The sequence below is a fragment of the Anoplolepis gracilipes genome, chromosome 14, assembly GCF_047496725.1.
Source record: "Anoplolepis gracilipes chromosome 14, ASM4749672v1, whole genome shotgun sequence".
NCBI classification, from domain to species: Eukaryota; Metazoa; Arthropoda; class Insecta; order Hymenoptera; family Formicidae; genus Anoplolepis; species Anoplolepis gracilipes.
Genome location: NC_132983.1, coordinates 5,160,194 through 5,185,217, shown reverse-complemented (window position 1 = coordinate 5,185,217; position 25,024 = coordinate 5,160,194). Strand labels below are relative to the sequence as shown.

The 25,024-nt window shown below is 32.8% G+C and overlaps 1 protein-coding gene across 3 annotated transcripts in view; it reads right to left on the bottom strand.

The window, feature by feature from the left end:
- LOC140673553 (latrophilin-like protein LAT-2) overlaps positions 1–25,024 on the bottom strand; it is a 73,380-nt gene that overhangs the window by 5,697 nt on the left and 42,659 nt on the right. For all 3 annotated transcript variants that reach the window (XM_072906548.1, XM_072906550.1, XM_072906549.1), the window contains 2 exons: positions 23,532–23,637; positions 1,949–2,208 (listed from right to left, as the gene is read on the bottom strand). In XM_072906548.1, coding sequence (XP_072762649.1) covers positions 1,949–2,208; positions 23,532–23,637 — 366 coding nt within the window. The remainder of the gene's footprint in view (positions 1–1,948; positions 2,209–23,531; positions 23,638–25,024) is intronic.

Below are 25,024 nucleotides of genomic sequence, written 5' to 3'. Positions count from 1 at the left end.
GAACGTTTCCGCTCCTTTCCAATATCCCGTCTGCCCAGAGAAGAATCCGAGCGTGGAAAAAGGACTTTGCGCTCTCCTCCAAAGACTCTTTGCCATTTGGGGAGAACCGAGCACCATTATCGTTATCGTGTCGCTCCCCTTCCCTATCTCTCGTCAACAATCAACCCCTGGTGAATAAAGCGGGTTGCATCAGCGGAACGCGAGCACGCTGGAATGCGCATATTAGAACAGAGAGTTGCATCACTCAGTTAACTTACGCTCTCTCGCAAAGAGAGACGTAGATGCTGGTAATTTTCTCGGCGCAATAACTGTAACTCCCCGAAACGAAGGGAGAAGGATTTTCCCTCGCCCGAGGAAAACGATGGAATGGATCGACGCAACTTAATAGTTGCCTTGAATCAAGATAATATCACTTCAAGCTATAAACATGTTTTGTTGATTCTATCCAGTTTACAATAAAAAGAAATAAAAATTACAGTTGAAATAATAAATATATAGTTGAATTGTAACATATATTGTTTCTATAAATTAAATTAAATATATTCTATAAAATAAAACAGAGTGCTATGATAAGAAACTGTGTTACTTTTAATATTTATTTGCTTTTATCAGGTTGATAAGTTATTTTCCACATACTTTAAATTATATTTTTTCATGAGAGATATTACTATATCAGTTTAAATCATGCGACTTGAAAATAGAAATCTTGAAAGCTTGATATATGTAAGATGTGAGCGTAAGCATAGGATAAAGCATAGGATGATGTAAAGGATTCTACCTTTCTGGCTTCGATAGCAGAAAAAGAACAAATGAGATGTATCGAGAAGAAGTTTGAAGCCGGAGGATAAATGCAGACGCGGAAACGAGAGACGAGAACGGAGAGATAACGAGCAAGTTCAAGCCAATAGATAGTTTGAACCAAAAGAAATTGACACAAAATACTCAACATTCAACGTTGAAAACTAATTACTTCGATTAATCACGAGAATTAATTATTTTTTCATCTTATAAGATTATAAATATAATTAATCAATTACATTATATATAATCATAAATTAGAATTTTCATATTTGTTATTTTTCTTGTACTATATAAAGTAATTCATATATAATTGATTTAAAATTTTTCTTAGAAATGTTTCAAGAAAAAAATTCAATTAATATCTGATTATTGATGATAAAAATTATAAAAAGTATTCAATTTTATTTTTCATATTATAATCATAAATAAATGTTTTCTTATTTAATCATTATTATTTTATTATTATTATTATTATTATTATTATTATTATTTATTCTTAATCCTTGCTTTTCGGCTTAGGATGGCTTCCAGCTTACACGTAATACCTATTTACATTTCATATCTTGAATTCTATAAACCATATAAGTACGCTTACTAAATCTACCAAGTATGATGTATAAAATATAACGCATAAAATAAAATAAACTAAATAAACTTCATAAAAATATAGAAAATGTAATAAATATAAATATATTATCATCTAAATGTATATATAAATATCTATATGTATGTATATACAAACGTATACACATATAATCCATAACTGCTTGAAACAAAATCTGTCAATTAATTTTTATTCAGAATTTTAAAATTAAAAATCAAAATTAAAACTAAGATTAAAATAAAAAATTACAACTAAATTAAAATTAATATTTAATCATTATTTTTTTTTTCTCGTATTACATGAAGTAATTCCTATAATTGATTTAAAATTCTCAGAAACGTCAGTCAACATCTAATTATTAATGATAAGAATGATAAAAAGCATTTAATTTTATTTTTCATATTATAATCATAAATAAATAAGTTTTCATATTTAATCGTTATTTTTTTTTTCTTGTGTTACATAAAGTAATTCCTATAACTGATTTAAAATTCTCAGAAACGTCAATTAACATCTAATTATTGGTTGCTATCAAAGTCTTACCAGCAATTGAAGGGAGTGAGGTCAACGACGTTCCAGAAATCGTTGCTCTCGCGGCTTTGCAGCAGGATCGCTAACGCGAGGCTGATCAACGGCGCGCCCCAGGCGAAGAGGCTGTATTTCAGATATGTCGGAGGATCGTCGCGACGTGGTAGCGACGCCACGGTGGCGTACAGATGGTGGCACATCGACGCCAGCCAGCAGACCACCGACACCCGCAAATACTGTAAACTCAGACCGAGCGAGATGCAGAGCTCCGAGTCCTGCAAATTCAAAAATACAGAGCGTTCAAAAATCTGCCCCACTTAATCTTGGATATATTTGAAAAATAACAATTAGCTTTCTGCGAATGTGATGTAAACGGAAATCTTCCGGTCGAATTATGTAAACGAATTAAAAGTAGAATCTGGAATTTAACTGCAATTTGAACCGTGAAATAAAAAAATTAAAAACGATTTAAAAACAATATAATTTAAACATTTTAAACTAAAAAAAAGTATCGGTATTTGTGTACATTGCGTTACTTCTTTTTTACACGCAAATACTGCAAGCTCGGAACTCTCCGAGTCCTGCAAATTAAAAAATGCACAGCGTTTAAACATCAGTCCAACAAAATCTTGGAGAGATAATAATTAGCTTTTCACATATGTAATCAGAATCTTTTGGTCGTAACAAATTAAAAATAGAATCTGGAATTGAAATTGTAATTGTAATTTAAACTGTGAAATAAAGAATTAAAAGGTACGATTTAAAACCGACATAATTTAGAAATTTTTAATAAAAAAATTAATAGTATTTGCGTACATTGTATTACGTATTTTTGCATACAAAGACAAGGAAGATAAAAAATTCTTTCTTTTGATAATTTTTATTGTCTTTCTTGTCTCGAGGAAAAATTTTAATAAAATTACATCAACATATATCATGTTGCAAAAGAATGCGGGGATTTTTAAAATATATTATTGAAGCACTTTCTTATAATGGATAACAATATATATAAGAAAAATTATGCGTATCGAGCAGCGAACGGCTCAAGATATTCGCTATTTCTCCTTCAATTTATGGATTACGGTAGACTATGAATTTTGTGTTCGCAAACGGAACGGTCCAGCGGTATTTTCCAGCGGGAATAAACGTCACCGTCAATTTGATTCATGATAAACGGCGAATACGAGTAATTCGCAACAGTAACCTAACCTGTGGGTCGTGAATGATATGGATATACATATATGTATATATATATATATAGCTGACGAATTATTCACGTCGAAAAATCTGATCAATTCTGATCGATATACCTCGTGTAATATCACGAAATAATCAATCAACCGTCGCTAGCAAACGCCTTGTTAATTCGACCATCTATGTAATATAACTCGTATATATTGATTAAACAGCATGAGATTAATATTATTATTATTATTATGTAATAATGAAACGTATATAAAAGCCCTTAATTCCTCTATTGTACCTTCGTGACCGAAATAGGTACCTATAATTCGCCGCAACAGCTGTGCACCGTGAAATTCGGAACAATAAGCTTTCATCGATAAACGCGTAATCAGTTTAACATCATTGGACATGAAATAATAGCCAGCGTGTTATTGCAACCAATTCGAAGGCTCCATAATTACAATCATTAATTCAGATCAAAATTCAATTCTCATTTGTGTCACGTCAACACATGTAGAGGAATTAACTTAATTAAAGTACCTATTACAAAAGTAAAAAACTCTTACTAATTATTAAAATAAGAAACAACAAGGGCTTGGTTTTTTTTATTTCTAGCAAAATATAAAGGAGCGTCAAGTTTTTTTCCTAACGCCATCTATATGTATAAGATATTCCAGAATAAAAGAATCGTACACGACAGACAATTACATATGGTATGTAATATCCATATACATTCTCTCTTACAATTTTAATGAACTGACAAGTTTCTTTCGCTGTGTAAATGTGTATGCATCGAAATGTGTGTCTGCCTTTGACAAATAAAACTACGTGAGCGATTTGCTGCAGCACATGTAACGTGACGCTAAAAGAGAAACTGTTGTCGGCTCTCTGTCTCTCGTAACCGATACTCAGTTGCATACGATACTCCTCTCGTCGATGCAACCGTCGCAATGATGCGATCGTGCGACGGATAAGGGGAGCGAAAAGGGGGAGAGAAAGGGGAACGTGCTTGCGTATCGAAACGGAAGCGGAAAATAAATTGGACGGCGCGAAGGGCGCGAAGGGCGCGAAGGGCGCCTTTCTGGAATTCGCGGTTCACGCCGGGGTACAAAGGATTGGCCTACGAGGCAAAATTGCATCGAGCGAGGGAATTTTACATGGACAAATTTTACATGGACATACTTACACGTCTTCGAGCACGAGCCACCTTTACGTGCAATTCTTGCGCGCCATTAAACCATCCATTTCCCTTGCATTTTCATCTCATTCCAATGTGCATCGGTGAATAGAATTTCGAACATGACAACTCAATTTGTTTGTAATACAATGCCGATAAATATAAAGCGAAATAATTAAGATATAATTGAATCACGCCAATTCGAGACAGATTAGTTTACATTATTGAAACGATTCCTCTCTCGCATGCAATTTTTGAGTAAATTCGTTGCTTCGCGTGATTCGATTATTATTTTATTCGAAGATTCCAATCTCGAGCGCTCGATGAACAAAAATTCCTCTGTATAGAATATTTAGTTAAAAAGAAAGTCTAGTTGAAATTTAATTCTTTGCATATTCCGCAGACAAATATCGCGCTACGAAATTAGTATTTTCGATGCGGAAATATTCCACGTCGTATACACGTATACATAGATACATACTGCGGTGAAATTATATATAACTCGGTTTATCTTCGCTTTCGATACACGAGAACTTCGGGAATTTCGTTATAACATGAAAATACGCGCGTTTGCGGGCACACTAAACTCACCTACGTAAAGTTTCAAGTTATTCCTCCGTATTGCGGGCCAAACATTCTTACTCGATCGAATTTTCGCCTCGGAATTCAATAAACCTTCGTCCCTTATTCTACGAAGGATACAATTGTAAGGATAGTCGTCGCGCTTTATACGCAAGCAACTGCCACTATTGTTGTTGTTTAATTTGATTCGATTCAATAATATTGTCAAGTTGTGGCGTGAGATATTTTCATCAATCATTCTTGCGGTACAATGCATGAATCCTCGCGTATAATGAAATAACATTCGTGTCGCCAGTGCCAAGAGAATTGTATTTATTATATATACGGGAATTTTCAGATACTCGAAATAATTTTCGAAAATCATCCCCTCGATTCTCCGCTCGCAGTCGCCGCAAAGTGAAAAAAACTCGTTTTTAATCAAACAGGCGAAAAAAAAAAATATATATATATATATATATATATCCGCGACTCTTTCGTTAGATTGTGAATTTTCGAAAATCATCCCCTCGATCGGCGCGATTCTCCGCTCGCAGTCGCCGCAAATTGAAGAAAAACCCGCTTTTAATCAAACAAGCAAAAAAAAAAAAAAAAAAAAAAATATATATATATATAGATATATCCGATTCTCTTATTAGATTGTGAATTCATGGAAAAAATGTTTTTGTAGAGATCGGGTTTATAAAGTTAACGATGAGACTAGTTTCCAACCGATAGTAATATTGGATTAAGTCAGCTGTCATAATGCGGTGTGTCACTCGAGCATGTATTACACTCTAGCGTACATGTGGTAGCAAAATATTTTCTTTTCTTTGCGCCAAATTTTTTCAGCAAATATCTTATATCATATTTATTTAACATTTTAACTATCTGTTTTAAACATTTTCTGTCGTTAAAATTTCTCAAATTAAATTCACGATAAATAGATTAATCAGAAAATTATTTATCCAGAACTCTCTTGATATTGGAAAGTATCTCAATTCAATTAAATTTAATTCACAATTAAACTCAAATTTATATCATCATTAAATTTAATTCAAATTATTTTAAACAATTTACACAAGAATTGATTAAAACATATATATATATATATATATAAAATACTTTTTATTCTCTTTTTCTCCACCACTTTCAAACAGTACTCGCGTATTTATTAAAATTGAGACAGACTCTGGTCAATCTCTGGCTGCTGAAAGTTTCGGATTGATCGGACAAGGTATTTCAGATAAAATTAAAAGAACATCGAGCCGCGCGAAAGAAGTCCTTTAAAGAGTCCTGAATTATTCTCAGCCATTTCGCACATAACGGTTGGAAAGAAAAAAAAACACAAGGTTGGAAAGCATCGAAAGCTCAGTGTTCGACGTCTTTCATGCACGAGTAAATCCTAGATTATCCTCATGTCTAACAGCCACGTAGGATATCGAGAGATTTGATCTCGGTGTCAACGAAAATCGATTTCTTCGCGAGCAGACTTTAGGAAGAATCCCTCAACTGTAATATTACAAAACGCATAGTATTCACTATGAATATTACTCTCATATTTTGCTAATAATTATATATAATAATATAACTAGGTATTTATTATAATTATAGAGTATTTTTTATTCTAATTATTATCCTATAATTAACCCATATAAAACATTCACATATTTGAATATATAATACAACTCCAAATATTAAAGCTTACTTAAAATTAAATAATAGCTTAAACTTTCTTATCTATTTTTGTGTCTGAAAAATAAAAATTTCCATCTATAATAATTTATAAATTAAAAAGTGTCGATTCTTTGATATTTTTATTCCGAAAAAATCCACAATAAATCAGCCAAATAATACGTAGAAATATAAAAAATGGCGATAGTTTCGGTGGATGTTATGTTCGCGCAAGGGATTACCGTGAGATTTTAACGGGTACATTCTCGCGAGTATCGTTTCCCGCTGCAACAATAATTGGCAAAGTTTTTATATCGCTACATTCGTTTTTTAAAAGCTAGGAAACGATATTACGTTACTCGTTTTTAAATTGCGTTTTTAAATCTTCTATTAATTCCTCGATTTTAAAACCGAGCACAAACGCGATATCACTTAGTTTTTACAATATTTCTCACCGACATGAAATATTGGAAATGATTCTTTTCAGTAATTTTCGCAAACTTATATAAAAGATGATTAACCATCTATTTTAAACGCTAAATAATAGCTATAATAAAATCCAGCTAAGCAATAACGAATGAATAAATCTCCTTCGCTTGATATAATTCATATAATACTCTACTTATTCATTTTTATCTGTAAGTGATAAAAAGCTGTATGGTAGGATAAATATTACGAAAGATGAGAAATTGATAAAGGCCACAGGAAGAGGAGAGTTTGAAAAGTGGGATTTGAAAAATGTGCGTTGCCTACCCCGGATCCATTGCTTTCTCTCGCGATTACCGTCGCTCGAATAAAAAAGAAAAGAAGAAAGACGAGAAGACTTACTACGTTGCCGAGATCAGGCAACGTGGTAAGGAAATAAATTACTATCCACTTCAATTTCGCGTGTTCGCAGATGCAATACGGATAAAGGGCAGAGTGTCTTTTCCGCGCGAAAACTTTTCACCGCGCGGCGATATCAATCTCGAGCGGAACACGAACGGATATGCGCGATCGATTTAAGCTGCGTCTCTTCCGCTGAGAGATTATAGCCAAGTTAATATCGGAAATATGTAAGCCGCGCCATCCCAGCCGAGTATCACGCTTGCAAGAATCGAGATATATTTTGACGAGGGAAACAAGCGTCGTTTATCTACGTCGTTTCTCAGCTCCGCTCAAACTTTTCACTTTTAACTTAGTATAAAACATGTTATGATTCTATCGTTGATCAAAAAAATTTAATTTTCGTTCATCTTATATGTCTGCAAAAAAAAAAGAAAAGCAAAGAGATAATTATAATTTATAAGTTATTATATATTATAATTTATATTATAACAGAGTGTCTACTCAATTCTTGTAAAAAATTCTCTGAAAGCTCCCTGATTTTCCAGGTATTTTTGTTCAAAATTCCAAGTGAAGAGGATACCTTCAAGATTTTTTAATACAACTTTACAACTTTTTCTAAAATTAATTTTTCTTTTCATATTATATTATATATTATTTTTTTTATTTTACATTTTGATTGTTCTATCAACTCTAAATGAGATTTCGTATTATTTTTCTACGTCGTTCTGCAATAAATTATATATTTTCTGAACAGAATTCTAGATATACGTGAAAATTATTAGAATATTAGAATATTTTACTAAATAAATTAGATCGAGACGCTGGTATAACACGAAATCTCATTTACATCCAGCATCTCAGGCAATCTAACTTGTATAATTTATTCTAATAATTTTACGCATAGAACTTTTTGTAGAAATATTGCAGCACTCTCAAGCGTTTAAAATCTGGCAAGAATATTTTAAAAAATTGTTGAACCCAGCGTGAATCTGATGTTTCAGTTTATCCCGATTTTTTATTTTTATCATATAAGAGAATTTATTTTTATCATATAACAGTAAGATTATAAAAAAAAAAAAAAAAAAAAAAAACTTTTTCGACAAAATTTCCTAAATCCCAATAAAATTCCACGAGACTTCTTTCATTTTTCCCTAAATCCCTAAGAATTTTATTTAATCTTTCCATGTTTTCTAGGGAGTAGACACCCTCTATAAATTATGTTTAATTTAATATCTTTAATTATATAATTAAAAATGTTAGAATATCATTAATATTCTAATTTACAAAATCGATTTTCTCGAGCACAAAACTATTATCCAACGAGAAAACATTTTATCATAAATTTCGATTATTAATTATTATTTTATATACAATCATCACTTTTCTCGGCTGTTCCAACAGTTCTATATTACGTCGACTAACAATAAGTCTTTGAGTCACGACAAAATCCTGTGCTACTAAAATAAGCTCTCATCCATTGTGTACATGTGTACTACCATCTAAGAGCCATTAGGAGAATATGCGGGAGGGTTTTTGTGAAGATATATCTTCCTTACTATAGCAAAAAGCGCAAAATGTCGTTTCGCCCTTCTTCTTTCTTTTTCTTTCTTCCTTGCTCGCACAAGATACTTCGACGCATGCAAACTAAAGGAAACTGGCTGTTTTCTTTATCATGTATCGTGTCTTCGCAATATTATCGTTATCTTGTTATAACTAAAGAGGATTTTCGTGAGAAGCGCATTTCTCTTTAAAAAGTTTATATACCAATAAAAACCGAGACCCAATTTAAAAAAGTACACAAGTTCTTTATACAAAAGATTAAAAATTATACAAAAAAGATTAAAAATGCATATTTTATATATATTTTAATAATATATAATTTATTATTGGAGAAAAAAAATTAATGTACAAAACAAAAAATTATCAATTGTTATGATAAATTAATATTAAGTTATTGTTTGCTTCATAATAAGTGTGTAATATTTCCGACAAATAGTTAATTCTGTTGTTAGCGACTTTTATCACGCGCTGTTCTTTTCGTCAAGAAATTCTTCGTTTATTCTCAGAAGATTGCAAATTACCGTATTATAACGCGCTCAGGACTTGCTCGAAACAAATTGGTTTTCCTTTACTGCGTTACTCCTCGGCAGTGTTTGTGTATGTGCAAGTTTAATAAAAATTAATGTTTTCATTTAAAATGAAGAATATCTATGATATTGAAGAAAAAAATGTTTCAGGTATAAATCGGAAAAGATTTCATATAATTATATTCTCAAATAAAAGCAACTAAAAACGCAATATTCTACATTAGATTTTTTGTGAAGAAATTCTGAACGAAATTAAATAATTTAACAAGCCTCATTGAAATTAACGTGCATTATTAGCTCTCGGATAAAAGAGAAAAATAAATTTCTGTTTCTTTTTTAATTAAACAGAAAAGATACTTTTTGCTAATATCTTCTATGTTTTTAAATTCACAAAAGTCAAACGTGTCTGATATTAAATTTAGAAATATTGTAGCAGCAACATATTATTCATCAATATACAAAAAAAAAGAAAGAAAAGAGAGAGAGAGAGAGAGAAATCGCATAACGCGACGTATACCTGTGATTTATGCGCGAATAAAAATCGCCGCGCATCAACGACAGCGAAAGATTAATGAGATCCATGAGTCAGACGATTTTTCTACATCGACGTTGTGCCGTCATCGATTATTAAGTTCGTTCGCGCGGTCATAAATAATTTTTCGAACCCCAGCATTACGTCGTAGATCCACGTCGTGATTCATTATGCTACCGGTGACCGGGAATTTACTTGACCGTAGTTGCTCAGAGGGACGAAAAGTTTGTAACGAACGACAAGAAAAAACCAACTCGGACAAAAAAGAGCGGTTTCCGCCTAGCAGGATTATCATCCTGTCTTTAATTTTGCTTTTACACCTATAAACAAACTTGTCCGACAAACTTGCGACTAAAAAATCGAAACTTACGGCGCCGACGATGCTTTTCCGGAAATTGAAAAACACAAGAGATTCACATTACTTAACTCTACTAAGTATGAGAAGTCTTTTTTTTTTTTTTTTTACAAAAGTACAATTTCATTCCCTTCCGGAAAACTATCTTCAGAATGAAAACATTTTATCTGCGTAACGAGAAATTTCTTACAGAATCGTCTTCCGCGGGGAAAGAATTTTTCTATTTCGAATGAAAATTCTTCAACTATTTTAGAATATGTTAAAGTGAAAAAATTTCGTTAAAAATTCTTGTGTAGAGGGAAACTTTGTCAAATTATGGAACAACAGAATATTCCTTTTTTTAATGTTACCACATATATAAATATTTTTACGCATGAAAAATATTTTGTTTATACTTCAATGAATAATTAAAATTGTATACAAAAGCGTAATATTTGTCAACTTGTAAATTGTCCTAAACTGTCGACCAGTTATAGTTAAAAAATTTTTAAAGTTGTTAAAATATTGGTTGGACAATCAATTGGGAAAATACCAAAAGGGCAAAATAGAAATATCAAATCACGAAAAATGGTTCCCTGCGGGCGAGTGTATTTGCGGACATTCGCAAACAAAAAATTGACCGAAATAAATATGGAGAGAATAAAACGGAAGCGCGCGAAAAATATGAATATTCCGTGGGGATAATAAAAGCTGCGGAAAACGTAGAGAACGTATGACCCATTTCGCGAAAAAAAAAAGACGCCACCCACGAGTCTGTCACGACGTGCTCGTATTAGCGGATAACAAAGTCAATAAAGCGTGTCACACACGCGCAACTCGAACTCTCGTTGTCACGTCGTAAAGAAAGGGGATAAAAAAAAAAAAAAAAAAAAAAAAAAGATGGAAGAGAAGAATGGTATCGTCGATACGCGATTCAAGAGCGGTTGCGGCTTATCTCGAAATCAATTATTCTCGAAAGCCCTCGCGCGTGTTTAACGAACATCGTTATCGCGCCGTACTTGTCCTTCTGTCCACACAAGAGGAATTGATCGCGCTGAATAAACTTCTGAGACATTATATATCTACAGATTATATTCAAGTTTCTTAAAATTATAACTAGCCTTTTGAAATTATTCAAGATCTTGATTTAATTAGATTTCTAACTTGGTTACTTCCTTTCATGTCTACATTGTTGAAGCAATATGGAAAGTTTGATTATATTGTAGACTCACTTTCCTCGAAGCGAAATATATAGCTTCCTTATTAAAAAGTTAAGTTTTCTGTAATTTCGTTAAATATTAATTATTTTAATATTAATTATTTTTAATATTAAAATTTATTTAATTATTTATTGTATATGAGAGAGAGAGAGAGAGAATTTTTCAGTACAAAATGGTTGAAAAATTGTTCATTACTTTTTTATTCGAAAAAAAAGAATTCTTCAATAGCTTGGAATTAAAAACAGTTTTTATAGCGCATCTCGTAAATAATGTATGCAAGAGAACAGAGAGTTCTTTCTATGTAGTGAGTAAATTTATATTCCTACTATAATAACTCGCGTGCTTTGAGCAACTTTTAATGTAAATTTATTTAAAAATTCTCAGATATTTTTAAAGATAAAAGTCTGTGATGTGTTTTTGGCGCAGCTTAGCATATATTAAATACATTTTGAAAATTGTTAATTTATCGACTACAGTTTTAATCATTTCAATTCCATTTACTCATTAAGATTATTAAAATCTCTGTAACATCTATTGTAATACGAGATATGTTATTTTTTAAATCGTGTGTCTGTCAATCTCTCGAATTTGCCAAATCAAATATACAATTGCAAATAAAACATTAAAAACTCTCTGTTATTTTATCAAGTACTGATCGCAGCAACTAGACTATGTTATATGATCTACAGTGTAATTTGAGAGACGAACCCCTAAAGGCAAAATAGTGTGAAACGTGATGATGAATTAACCGTTGATTCATCGGTTGTTGTAATCAATCGGACGGTATAGATAAACATTGGAAAAATGAAACCGTTGCAGCCTAAAATCGTGCAGAAAAAAGAGAAAGAGAGAGAGAGAGAGAGAAAGAAAGAGAGAGGATACTCTTTCAAATAAAGGAATTAACTCGTGGAGAGCATCAACTGATCCACCACGGCATATCAATTAATTCGTATTATCAGCTCCGACCGTCATTATATCCGCGCAGCTTTAGGAACAAAGATCCGGCTTTGCTCCTAAAACCCGCATCGACACGTCGGCAGCTTACCGGATAGTGAATAATTTCTGAACTATGATTCGTGAAGAGGCTTTCAGAGAAGGCTCCAGAAACTTATCTGTCATTCTTCGGTTAGGTAATAATTAAAGATAAATTAAATATTGATGAAAATGACACCGAGACGTGTGTATTAAAAATTAAATGTTAATACAAATCACGATAATTATTACTTTATATTGGAAAAAAAAAAAAAAAAATAAGAAAACCGGCAATCAACATAATTCAAGGATGAGTGGAAAGTTGAATCTTGAAACGCTCTAAATCTTTCTCACCTAGGATAGAAGAAGCCGAGCGATTTATGGCGTGGCACAGTTACCGATATATCTTCGTACGGGGATAAATTGATTTGTGCGGACTTAAAAATATCCTCCTCCCGATGAAGTCACTTGCTAATTAAAGGGCCGTCGTTGTTATCATTATCATCAACATCATCATCATCCTCGTCATCGTCTCGTCTCGTCTCGTTTCGTCTCGTCTCGTCTCGTCTCGTCTTGTCTGCTACGATCAAGACCTAAACGAAGCGGCGAGTGTGCAAGAGCTAATAAGCCCTCATCATCTCATCGATTAATTACCGTCGAGCATGTGTTTCCGCACGAGTTGAATCATCGACGACGGTGTGGTTAAAAAACGTAAATGTCCTCGATAAAGGCCATCGACTTACGTGAGTCGTAGGGTGCGCTCTCTTTCTCTATTGATGTAGGGCATTTCTCAAGAAACGGTAAAGATGCACGCATCGCTTCTTTGTTACTAGTTTATATAAAAAGTAAATAAACAAGGTGTTAAGAAATTTTAATTTCAATTTAATAAATTTTTACTCCATTTTTCTTATCGAAATAATTCATGAAGGATTAATTTATTTATCGCCAATTTCTTTTACTTTCAATATTATATGAAAAGCTCTTTCTAATTATAATAATAAGCCTCAAATTAAAATTCTGTTAAAATAAAGTTTACGCAGAAATATAATTTCATTTACTATATTATTTTAGATTAAAGATTTAAAAACAATGCAAATTAAATGCTACGTTATTTTTAGTTCAGGATATTTTTCCTCGACTTTTAAATGTGACGTCAAACCACAGCTTAGCTTTTTTTCTTTTCTTGATATTCTTACATCAAATTGACGAGAATTCCATGACATACAATCTGTTAAAAGCTATCCTTTCACAATGTTGTATCACCTCTCGCAAGCGCCGCGCGTGAATTTTCGCGACAATTTCGCGTGAATGAATTTTTTACGCCGTTGTTGACGACTACAAAATATGTTGGAACGAGATTTCGATGGAAACAAACTTTTTGACGTACGTGAGATCGTTTGTAAACGTACATGCCATCGCTGCGTCGATAATCTCTATGTTTGCAAGTGAATATTTATCACGACGCAATGAAAAAAAAAAAAAAAAAAAAAAAAAAAAATAACAAAACTAGTCGGAAACTAGAATGAGCTGATGTTTCAATCAATAGTGAATAGATTTTGATGAAATGTGTGCATACATATGTATGTATGTGTATTGACAATTGTTTTAAAATATTTTTCCTAAGCACCACTTGTCTCTTTTCGATACTCCCATCTTTTATCACATATATATATATAAAAGCTACAAAACACATATGCATATAAATATAATGATCTATATAAGATAAAGGATAATAAATATATATATTTATATATTTTACAAGACATTCAAAATTAGAAAAAAAAACTTGAGATATATAGAAAAGTGGCAATAAAGATGAATGATGATGAACGGCACACGGTCGTTGGGTTGACTAGCGAGTGCACTCGATCGCGACCACTGGAAAGTACGATGGAAAAAAAAAAAAAAGATGGGAAAGTTTCGATGAAGAAGAGTGCCACGAGAGTCGCCAGAGTTCTTACAGGCAAGACGTGACCGCGCAAGAACGTAAGTCGCCGTAAAAGCGGTCGTTACGATGAAACGAAGCAAGAAACCCACGCGCGCCATCGAGGTAATGCACGAGGTGCTTGTACATGCAAGAAGGGTGTGCACTTGCGAATATATATACAGGGTGTACCATTGTAACATATTGTACCGTAAACTCGCTTTAGAAATAGATTTAATGTTTCTTTCTTGCAAAGATTTAATTGGACATCGTCTTTTTTGTATAATTTTTCTTCCTACTTTTATCAATTTTTAATTTTAATTAATTAGTTTTGGTAATATTACTACGATTATCTTCTCTTTAATTTTATTAGATATTTCGGTATTTTGGTAAGTAAACGCTTGCACACACGTCAAAGTGTACGAAATATGTGCGCATCTGTAGGTATAATATATAATATAGTTATATATATAGATATATGTGTATAATTGAGATTTTCGAATTAAAAAAAAATCCTTAAAGAAGAGATATATTCTGATACACTCTGTTTATGTGACTCTTCTGAAAAGAAATTATTTAAATAAATGACTGCTTTCTTGTTATTTTAATTCTCGTAATAATACAGAGTGCCCGATTATAATTCAATTACATACTCTATTTATAAACACATGCTGTATAAAATTTATCAATATTTAAAAGCCATATAATTCAATGAGTCTTCTATAAGTCGATGAAATAAAATTTCTCAATATCGCTTTAGCGACATTGAAAATTATCTAAAAGATAAAAGATCGTTAAATCTAAAGTATAATATTATTTTTCATTTAGCTCATCAAACAATTTTAACAAGATAAATAGAAAGACTTAAAAAAATTCGTCAACGGATTAAATGTGCGTTGTATAAACGTCCACTTTAACGGTACATGCTTAGTGATATATAAAAAAAAAAAAGCTTAACATTATAGAATAATCCGCCAGCGGCTTAGAATCTTGTAGATTGTACTGCAATGCGGATTTTCGGATGCGACGTGCAATTTCATGAAAACGATGGAGAGAAACGCGGGAAAAAAACGGTGCATTAAACGCGAGCCCGATGCACCGAAATGCCTCCCCTGTTGGAAAATCGCCGAGTTTCGAAATTTCGATTTCACCGCAATAGAGAAGAGGTGAATTTTATTTTATTTACACTACGCGGAATCGCGCGGCCACGAATTCGCGGTCAATTATCCCGGCACGGACATGCATCTCTCTGTCTCTTCGACTATTTATTCGCGATAAAAATTTTTCTGCTGCTTATCAAAGGATCACTTTCGGCAATTCGGTTCAGTCGATCCTCGAAATAAAAATGCATTCTAAGATCAAAAATTATCTTAAGATGCTAGATTTAAATGGAAAAATTACAAACGATTTATATAGGCCTTAAAAATTCGATATATATATATATATATAAATTTGTGAGTTTATCGTGCGATTTATTTATCGGGAAAATTTGGTGCGCGATCTTCTCAGCTTGAATAATTTTCCATCCCGCAAAATCGAACGGATACATTCACTTGACATATTTCTGATAAAGGAGCCCCACATATTTTATCGCGGGATGAAAATATACGGGCGCGCCTTCAAATCGCCCGCATAACCGCGTTTCACGACGCGATTCTCTCGTGATTTTTCCCACGCGTACTGCGAGATACACGTGGAGATGATGTCGGTCGACGAATCGTTAAATCGCAGGCGCGCCGACGGGCTCTCATTGTTAAAAATCCCTGGCAACAAAGCCTTCAGTGTAATCGATAACTGGTGCGGATAACGAGACTCGTGTTTTCCGTTTCTCCCCGACATCGGTGCGAGAAAATGCATCGACGTAACAATGCAACGCGCTTTGCCCTCCAACATCTAACGATAACAACAGTAAACAATAACACACGGAAATATTTTTCAATTACGCTTCAAGGTATAAATCAAATAAAAATTTAATTAGATTCTCAATTATATATATATAATTGTTAAAAAGCTATAAAAATAGCAAAATGCGTGTTTATTAAAATAAATATTTTGAATTAAAATACAGAGGGATTAGATTTTTTTAATATAAAATAATATTGAATCCCCTGTCTTCTTTTCTTTCCTCAGAATGTATAAAATTTTGTGAGAAACTTTAAATCCCCGAATCCAGCTCCGAAATAATGGAATAGTGTTATCTAATGGGGTTAAAAGAATCGTAGTCACATACATAGAAAAGACATCGAGATGAAACTTACATTCCTATAAATTATGCAACGAGACCTCGAAGTATTATCTAGAATCGAGAATATTCTGCGTGCAGGGACAGGTGAGTTTCGTTTAGATTGCGACTTTAAATTCGTATATCCTAGAGTCTAGAGGAAGCGGCAAGTGGGAGGATTCGTGATTGATTTCCCGTTCCAATCGGCAATTTTGTTTTGTTCAGTACCGAAAAGAGAATGAATCGATCTAAGAGCTCCATTACGGTTCGCGGATTACCGCCGCTTTGTCTTCCGGACATTTTCGCGCTTAATTAAAAACCACTCGGCGAAATTCGTCGGAGAATCTCCGTTAGACTTTGTACACACGGTCTCGAAACGACCAGATTCTGTTATATTGTGTGGAAGAAAAAGAAATTTTATCAAAACTTTATCCCATCGCGGCGAAGAAAGAGGAGAAAAAAATTCACTCTTTAAGAAGTGTTCTAATTGACAGATAAAGTCATCGAACTAAAAATTTTTCAATAATTTGATACAGATTTTCACAATATTTATCCATCATTTACAATAAAGTTTTAAGATATTCAGATATTTTTTAGCATTGCGTTTTATTTTTTTTAAACTAATTAAAATTACAATTTTGCTCTTTCTTTAAATTATGACAAATAGTGGTAATAAACATAAGCCTATTTTACTCCGCTGTATAATAATTATGTAAAATCTTACTCGCATATATACTTTATTTGACTCCTTATCGAAAAGTTTTACCGTCGCTCCGTAATCGACAAATCGGGAAAGTCCTAGATACACGATCGCCGGAATTTATCGAAGTATTCGAGCGGGCCATCTCCCGGGAGATCGCAATCTAGGTTTCTCAACGGGATGCGAATTTCCTCGCAGTAACAGCAGTTGCATTTCCATTTCCATGTGTCGCGCACGCGAAGATGTTGTGTGCGTTTTCGGTTCTCGCAACACTTCTCTTCTTGATTCGAGTGTCGGTCAAATATCTCCCACGAGATTTTCTCTATTCCATAGTTATCTCGAAACAAATCTCCGCGGAATTGTCCCTATAGCTGTAAGACTCGTCGGTGGAAATCACTTTACTTCGCACAGCAGCAACGGCAGGAAGAGTCAGGACCGTGACGGCGCGTCCTGACCATGTGATTTACGTCACTCCGTATAAATCTGCATTCTTTGCCAGAGTGGAATTTCATGTCCCGACGAAATTTCGGGCTTAACTCGCATGACGGAAAACATTTTCATATCTACGACTTTCCGCATTTTTTGTAATTACGACGTAAAAAGAACTTGGCACGCCCTCTAATGCGAAAGAACTTACGGTGTCTACAATTACAGCCAGATTATTATATTGTACATATATATATATATATATGTATATATTCGCGCTCCGTAAATAACGCCCTTTTCTCCGTTGAAACATCGCAAAGTTCTTGCTGCATAAAATTACATTTTCGTGTCTCATTATATCATGGTAAATAAACATAGAGGATACTTTATCAAACGACTCAAAATTTATTAAAACAAGTGGCAATCAAATTTCATTTTTTTTTTTTTTTTTTTTTTAATGTAATTAAATTTAAAAATTGATAAAAATATCCTGTTCATCAGAGGAGAAATTTTATTCCCAAATAAAAATTCATTTTTATTATTTTTTTTTAATAATTGAATAATTTTTTACGCTAAATAAGGTTTTAATTATCTGATCGAGTTGATCATAAAATCCAAACTTATCCTATGATAATCAAATTAGTAGTAATCAAATTACCCTGGAATTCCTTAATTTTCCATATTTAAAAGCTTAATGCTTGAGCTTCCTGCAAAAATTTCATCGAGAATTATCCATTTTGCTAAAGCATATTATATCGTACTGCAGCAAGTAATCAGATTATTTTAATAATTAAATTAATATCTATGTACGAGATATTTTACGATACTTATCAATACATACACACCGTAGATAATTCAAATATTGTTTCACAAAAATTTCGATTTTTTTCCTATTTATTTAGTGTTAGGTTTGAAGATAACTCTCACATTTTTTTCTGATGTATTAATTAGATATATCAATATAGACGATCCGCGTAAGCAGATATTAAAATTTGTCAATTTTACTTTTCGAAAAATTTACTTAATCCTCGTTTTATCCTCGACCAATACGGAAACACGGACGCGCTCTCGACTTAATGTGAACGATATATCATATTTCCAGATATAGGAGGAATATCGCTCTTGCGACACGCATAATCATACTAATTATAATGATTTAACGCGCACGTTATTAAACTCGCCCGTTCAAGAAACGGCCCTTAATATTAAGGGCGATGGGATGCTGTGCATCACTGACAAGCCTGAATCCTCTGAATTCGCTATCAATCTTCTTCTAACGCGAAATATGCCTGCACAAAAATTGCCTTCACGATGAATATTTCCAATTTTCAGTCATATTTTTAAATCTACAATCTATATATCTGCGTATACCGTATGTTTTTTTAAATTTTTAATCTCAGATAATTTATGACATCGTGTATTTTGATGTATTAAACGCATATCAACACAAAATGCATTTAAATAATATTTAATTGACAAACCTTTATACAAATATTTATATTCTTTTTCATTTTTCATAATATGACATATGGTAGATCTCGAATTAATGCTCGTGATCTAAATTTTACATTTGTATTTGTAAATAGAATTGTATTTTTCTTTATTTTATAATGACGATAATGCTTACTTATAATTACATGTATTTCGTAATTTACGATTATATCCCTCCATGATATATTAATGACATTGCAAAAACTTCGAATAAATTCAAGTGAACATTAAGGCGAATTAATATCCTTCCATTTTCATATCTTTTAATTCCGACCGAAACGTTATCTCGCTTGCTGGACCTTATCTCGTCTGCCAGCATTCCCCACTGTGGTAATAGAACCCGTAAACGCGTCTGACTTAATGCGGGAGTGCGATATATCTCGAGATTGCGAAACGCACGCGAAATGCACTACTGGCTCTACTGGTGGTCGGAACCGGAAGCGCGCTGTGGAAATGCGCGAAAATGTACACAAGCACAATATATTGTCTAAAGGTTGCTACAGAATTTCGCGTTGTAAAATCACCTGATATATTTAAAGATATGACAATTTTTAAATGAAAGAAAAAGAAAAATAAAAAAGTGAGAGATGTACGAAATTTATCATATTCTCCTCTATAAATTAATTTTATTTTTACTGATTTATATACAATTGTTGTCTCTCTCAACTTTGCTCCACGCAATATATATTCCTTATTTCTAGTGCCAGCCTCAGAATAATAAAGCGATTTTTTCCCTTCCCTTTTTCCTCTATTGCCCCCGTTCCCTTTTATCCTCTTCGATTTTCGTGGAAACGAGCACCGTGTGTTGATGTTGTTCGAAATTGAGGAAAGCGACCAAGAGAAGGCTTTCGCGGGGTGAATTTATTTTTCTCCCCTCTTGAATCAGAATCGACGAGTAACAATAAGGCGGCGAGATTACGACTGACAGAGATTTATCACTGTCACGTGTTATGACCGAACAGGGTTTCTTCGTCTCTAATAAACTCTTTTCATCCTTAGTTATATCGCATGTGTCTCGATGGACAATGATATTGTATTATTAATAATTTATCTTATCAAACCGAGTGAAAATAATGAGAAATGGAGTTATTTTGATACTTGATATTCGACAAATGTCGTTGCCGATTTTTCTACGATCATCGAATCGTATATTACTCACAATATATTGATAGATGTTAGATAAACACGTATTTAATGATTAAATCAATACTGAAAGAAAAATTCCTTGTTCTACTAATAAATAATTCATTTTTATTTATTTTTGTTTCGGTTATGTAATTTCATTTATTTCCACTATATATTTTTATTGTAATGCATAAGTTTAGTTTTAATTCACTTTTTCGTTGTAACACAATTTGAAGTTTATTTCAAGTTTAAAAATAAATAGAAATTTGGGCTATAGTCTTGTGAGTAAATCTCACGTAAATCTGTCTTTATGTGCTGACAGGGGAAACAAGGCCGCAATTACGGGGTTGTGCTCGTGTTGGAGGGATGGCACCCCGGATCTCGGGACATGTAACGCGTCTGCTCGTACACGCTTTTTCGGAGTGTGGTAACTTCTCTTTTTCCCTCCGCCTTTTGCATGTATACGCTAATATACTACTCGCGCTACTAGGGTCGTTCCCGGCATTAAACGAGTCTTATCCTGTTCGCGGTCGCGGTCGCAAAATTTAGCACCTCGTAGAAAAACCACTGACTCGGCTCCAACAATTTCTCCCTTTCTCGTTCATACGTGAAATCATTGTCATCAATATATTTCCAGCTTTTTAGCCCTTTTTTTACTCGATTTGTGGTTGCTGTACTTGGTCGATAAAATATTAGTTTAAAGTTTAAATGCCAACTAGTTCAAATTTTATAAAATCTATCGAATAAAAAGTATGTTTTTCATATTTTATAAATATTGCGCTCGGGTATTATTTTTTTATAGATTATATTAATTAAAGAGACAACAAAAAAAAAAAACCAAATAAATAAGTTTAGATATGCAGATTTTCTTTTTATCAAAAGCAAAGAGAATGTCTCGCGAAAGTACTTGTTTTAATTATATATTTAAATTAATTATTTACACTAGAAAGTAAAGATATTTTAAGAAAAGGTTTTTCATATCACGTGTATTCAAAATTGTAATTTTCTCTACTTTGATAAAAAGATCAGGCACGAGATAGAGAGATGAATATCCTATCATAATATTCCACTACTCATCGAATTCAAATGCGAAGCCAAGTATTGATTCGAACCATCTCGCGATGAATAACATTTGAAAATATTCCCACGTTTCTACTATACGTTTTTAGAACGAAATGCATTCCGTAAAAATCTCAAAGGATCAAAGGCCAAGATTTTGCAATGATAACCGCAACTATCACGACGAATAACATTTGACCTAAAGAGATTCTCGATTTTCACTGGATTTTTTCGATGCAAAAAAATATTTTCTCTCTCTGATTTCGACGATGACAAAAAAAAAAAAAAAAAAAAAAAAAACGATTCATATTTGTGGTACAGCAAATCCTTTCCAGAGATGAAGAAATGAAAACACGCTTATTTCTTCGTCATTGAATGAATCTTGATTTTTCACGTTCGCTTCTTTCAAAAACAAAGATCCAATTTATACATGTTTTTCTTATCAGCTGAAAGAATGCAACGAAATTTATTTTTCTCAGTGAGTAATATCCTTGGTCTTTTTGCGACTAATGATTCGTATGTGTGATATTCCCTAACATTTTTTTATTCATTGTGATTTGTATGACCAGCAATTAATCTCCAACCTTGCGATATGCTTGATAAAAGTTACAAAGAATATTTTCTAAGAGTCTTTGAGGAGAAACTATTATGCGAAATATGTTCTAGAAACCTTACATCATACAATATAAAACAATTATATTATATAATAATATCTCATTTTTTATTTAAAATTAAAAAAAAATTTCTATTTCAAAAAAAAGAACCAATTATAAAAAGGGTTTTATAATGTTAACATTTAAAATTAAATATTGTATTAATTTTCTTAAACATCTGGTACGATTTTATACATATGTAAATAGCGAAATTCATTTTGCTACTGTTATTAAAGGCAAACAATGAAATTACAACGATTAAATTCGCCAATAAATATATGTAATTAACAAAATTTATAGATATGTATTTCGTATTTTTAACTGAAATTAATTACAAATTTTAATTAATCTGTCTCAATAATACGAACGATTATGATACAGTATAGCACAGAGATAGAATGATCATTGATATTCCGTTAATCTAATCAAAGCCATTAAACGCAATTTATCGCTAATTGAATGACACAGTGCGTTGCAATAAAATAATACCAAGGAGTATCGCGTGCTACGTTCAAACCCCGGAGAATAAACGAGAAACACTTTTAGCGCGAATTCTATCGCCGTGACGTTTCACGAAAAGTCCACCGTTACTGACACACAATTAAAACTTGGGAACAGGAATGTCGCTAATTTCAACTTTGAGTTTTCGCGCGACATTTGCCTTCCTTGCGGCTTGTTTCCTCAGCAATATAATCTCTTCAAAGGATCCGTGGAATGCTTTCTCCTCCGTTTGTCGATAACCGACGTCGCGGTTCACCGGAAGAATTCGAGTGGCAACGTTAGGCATCTTCGTAGGGTACAAGAAAGCCCGACGACATCCCGAATCTCCCGGCGAAACGAGACAAAGGACGAGAGGAAATGGATCTTGGATTCTTTCGCGTCTTCGCGACGATCCCAGAGCTTAATTAAAGAGGATTTAAGAGCGAAACATGAAACGAAGGAAAAGCTTTTCTCCATTCCTCGCTTGCGGGAACTTCTTTTCCCGCAAGCGAAAAGCAAGCATATCGAAATTCACACCTCGAAAGATCCATCCCGAATTTTCCTTCGTGCTTATACCAAAGGACACAAGACGAAATACAAATATTTTGACGGTAAACTTTAGAGAATACTTTAAGTAAAAAAAATATAATAAGTCTAACTTCTCTTCTAGTCATAAGTCGAAAACTATCAGATCTGATATTTTTCGTTTAGAATTTTCTTTTTTCAATCATCCAATATTTATAATGCGTTCGTAAATCGTGTGTTATTGTGTTATTGCTTTATATTTAATATAATATTTATAAATAATAATTTAAGTTATTTAAGTATAATTTGAAAAATTGTATAGTAAATATAATAATAATAATAATGTATGTATATCTCTCTCGTATATTCGGAATTTTTATGTAATAAATATTATACATAAATATAAAAAACAAACATAAAAAGATACCTGTACTCCTCCAGCTCCCACGATGAACAAAAGCTGAACCATAAAGAGAGCTGCCAAAAGATTCATCAGAGTTGTACCTGCCAGACTTCTCAAGTCGGAGAAGAGACTGCAACATAAATTTAACAAATTGATTAGTTAAAAAGATAGAAAACGCAAAAATGATTTTTATACAAGGTTTTCAATTAAAAGATAATTCATATTTCAACTTAGATTACAAAATGGCTTATCACTTTTGAAAAATTACTATAGTAAAATTACGGATGAGAATAACTGAAGAAAACCTCTCGCTTATGTAGAATATGTTATGCCGAATTTTTTTGTGGGAGTTCAATAATAAAGGATCGTATATAATCGAACGGTTGCCCGAGAGCGCGCTACATTATTCTCGCTAGAATGATAACGTAATATAAAGAGTGGTCGGGATGTAAGGGCGAACATAATACATTATGTTCGCGCGATAACGCTCGTTCATGGAAGAAATATCGCGATATCGCACGAGCTAAATGTTCAGAAATAAACTTCATAATAGAGAGTTTGCGCAAAGAAATAAATTTAATAATCGGAAATAGTACATTTTACCAGCGAAAAGATACCGCTATTAATACCAGAAGATTACGTCCCCCGTATATTAATCCCAAGAAACTTCCAATTTAATCTCTTGAAAAATTTGGCGGCATTTCTGGTAAAATCACAAAAATATAAAAAATTTATATTTTAAATTTACGTACTTTCACTCTTTTCAAATCAAATAAAATAATAATAATTAAATTAAGTATTCACGTCAAAAGACGAAGTGTCGAAAAAATGAGAAAAATCGGATCTAGAAACAATTGCGAAAGAAAAGTATCATCATATAACGCGATGTCGTTCCATGATTTGTATATTTTCTGTAGTTACATGAATTGCATGATGCCAAATTTATGTTTTCATCTTTCTCAGTACGCCTAGAATGCTGTTCTAATTAATACAGAAGTTAAAGCCATGTCGCTCCGTTATTTATTGAAATCGGAGCGCAAACGACGAAAACCATGAATGCTCTTAAATTATGAATTTGCCCCGCTTTCCGGTTACCTACAATTAAGCATCGCGGACCGTTTGTGCAATCGTCCTCGTGAATATATAAATTCGCCCGGTCCGTGAATAATTCATAAGTCACCGAACAGCTTCTCTCAGCGTAGGATGGGTCGCTCTTCGCACCGTTGGCGAAGATGAAGGGACGACCGCGATACAGAAAAGTTATAACGTTATTTCATTTCCATCTCAAAGATGAAGCAAAGGCGAAACATCCTGGTCAAAGAGCAGCTACGGAAAAATGTGATTAATAATGAACAAAGGCTAGAATAACAGGGATTAGCTTGCGGAGAGTTTGAGAGGTACTTGAAAAATCATCGTAAGAATCATCGGTCAAATGCACGCAATCAATTTTTACCTGAATCGTGACAATTCAATATCTCGGAAAATAAAAAAGAAAAAAAAAAAGAAAAAGAAAAAAG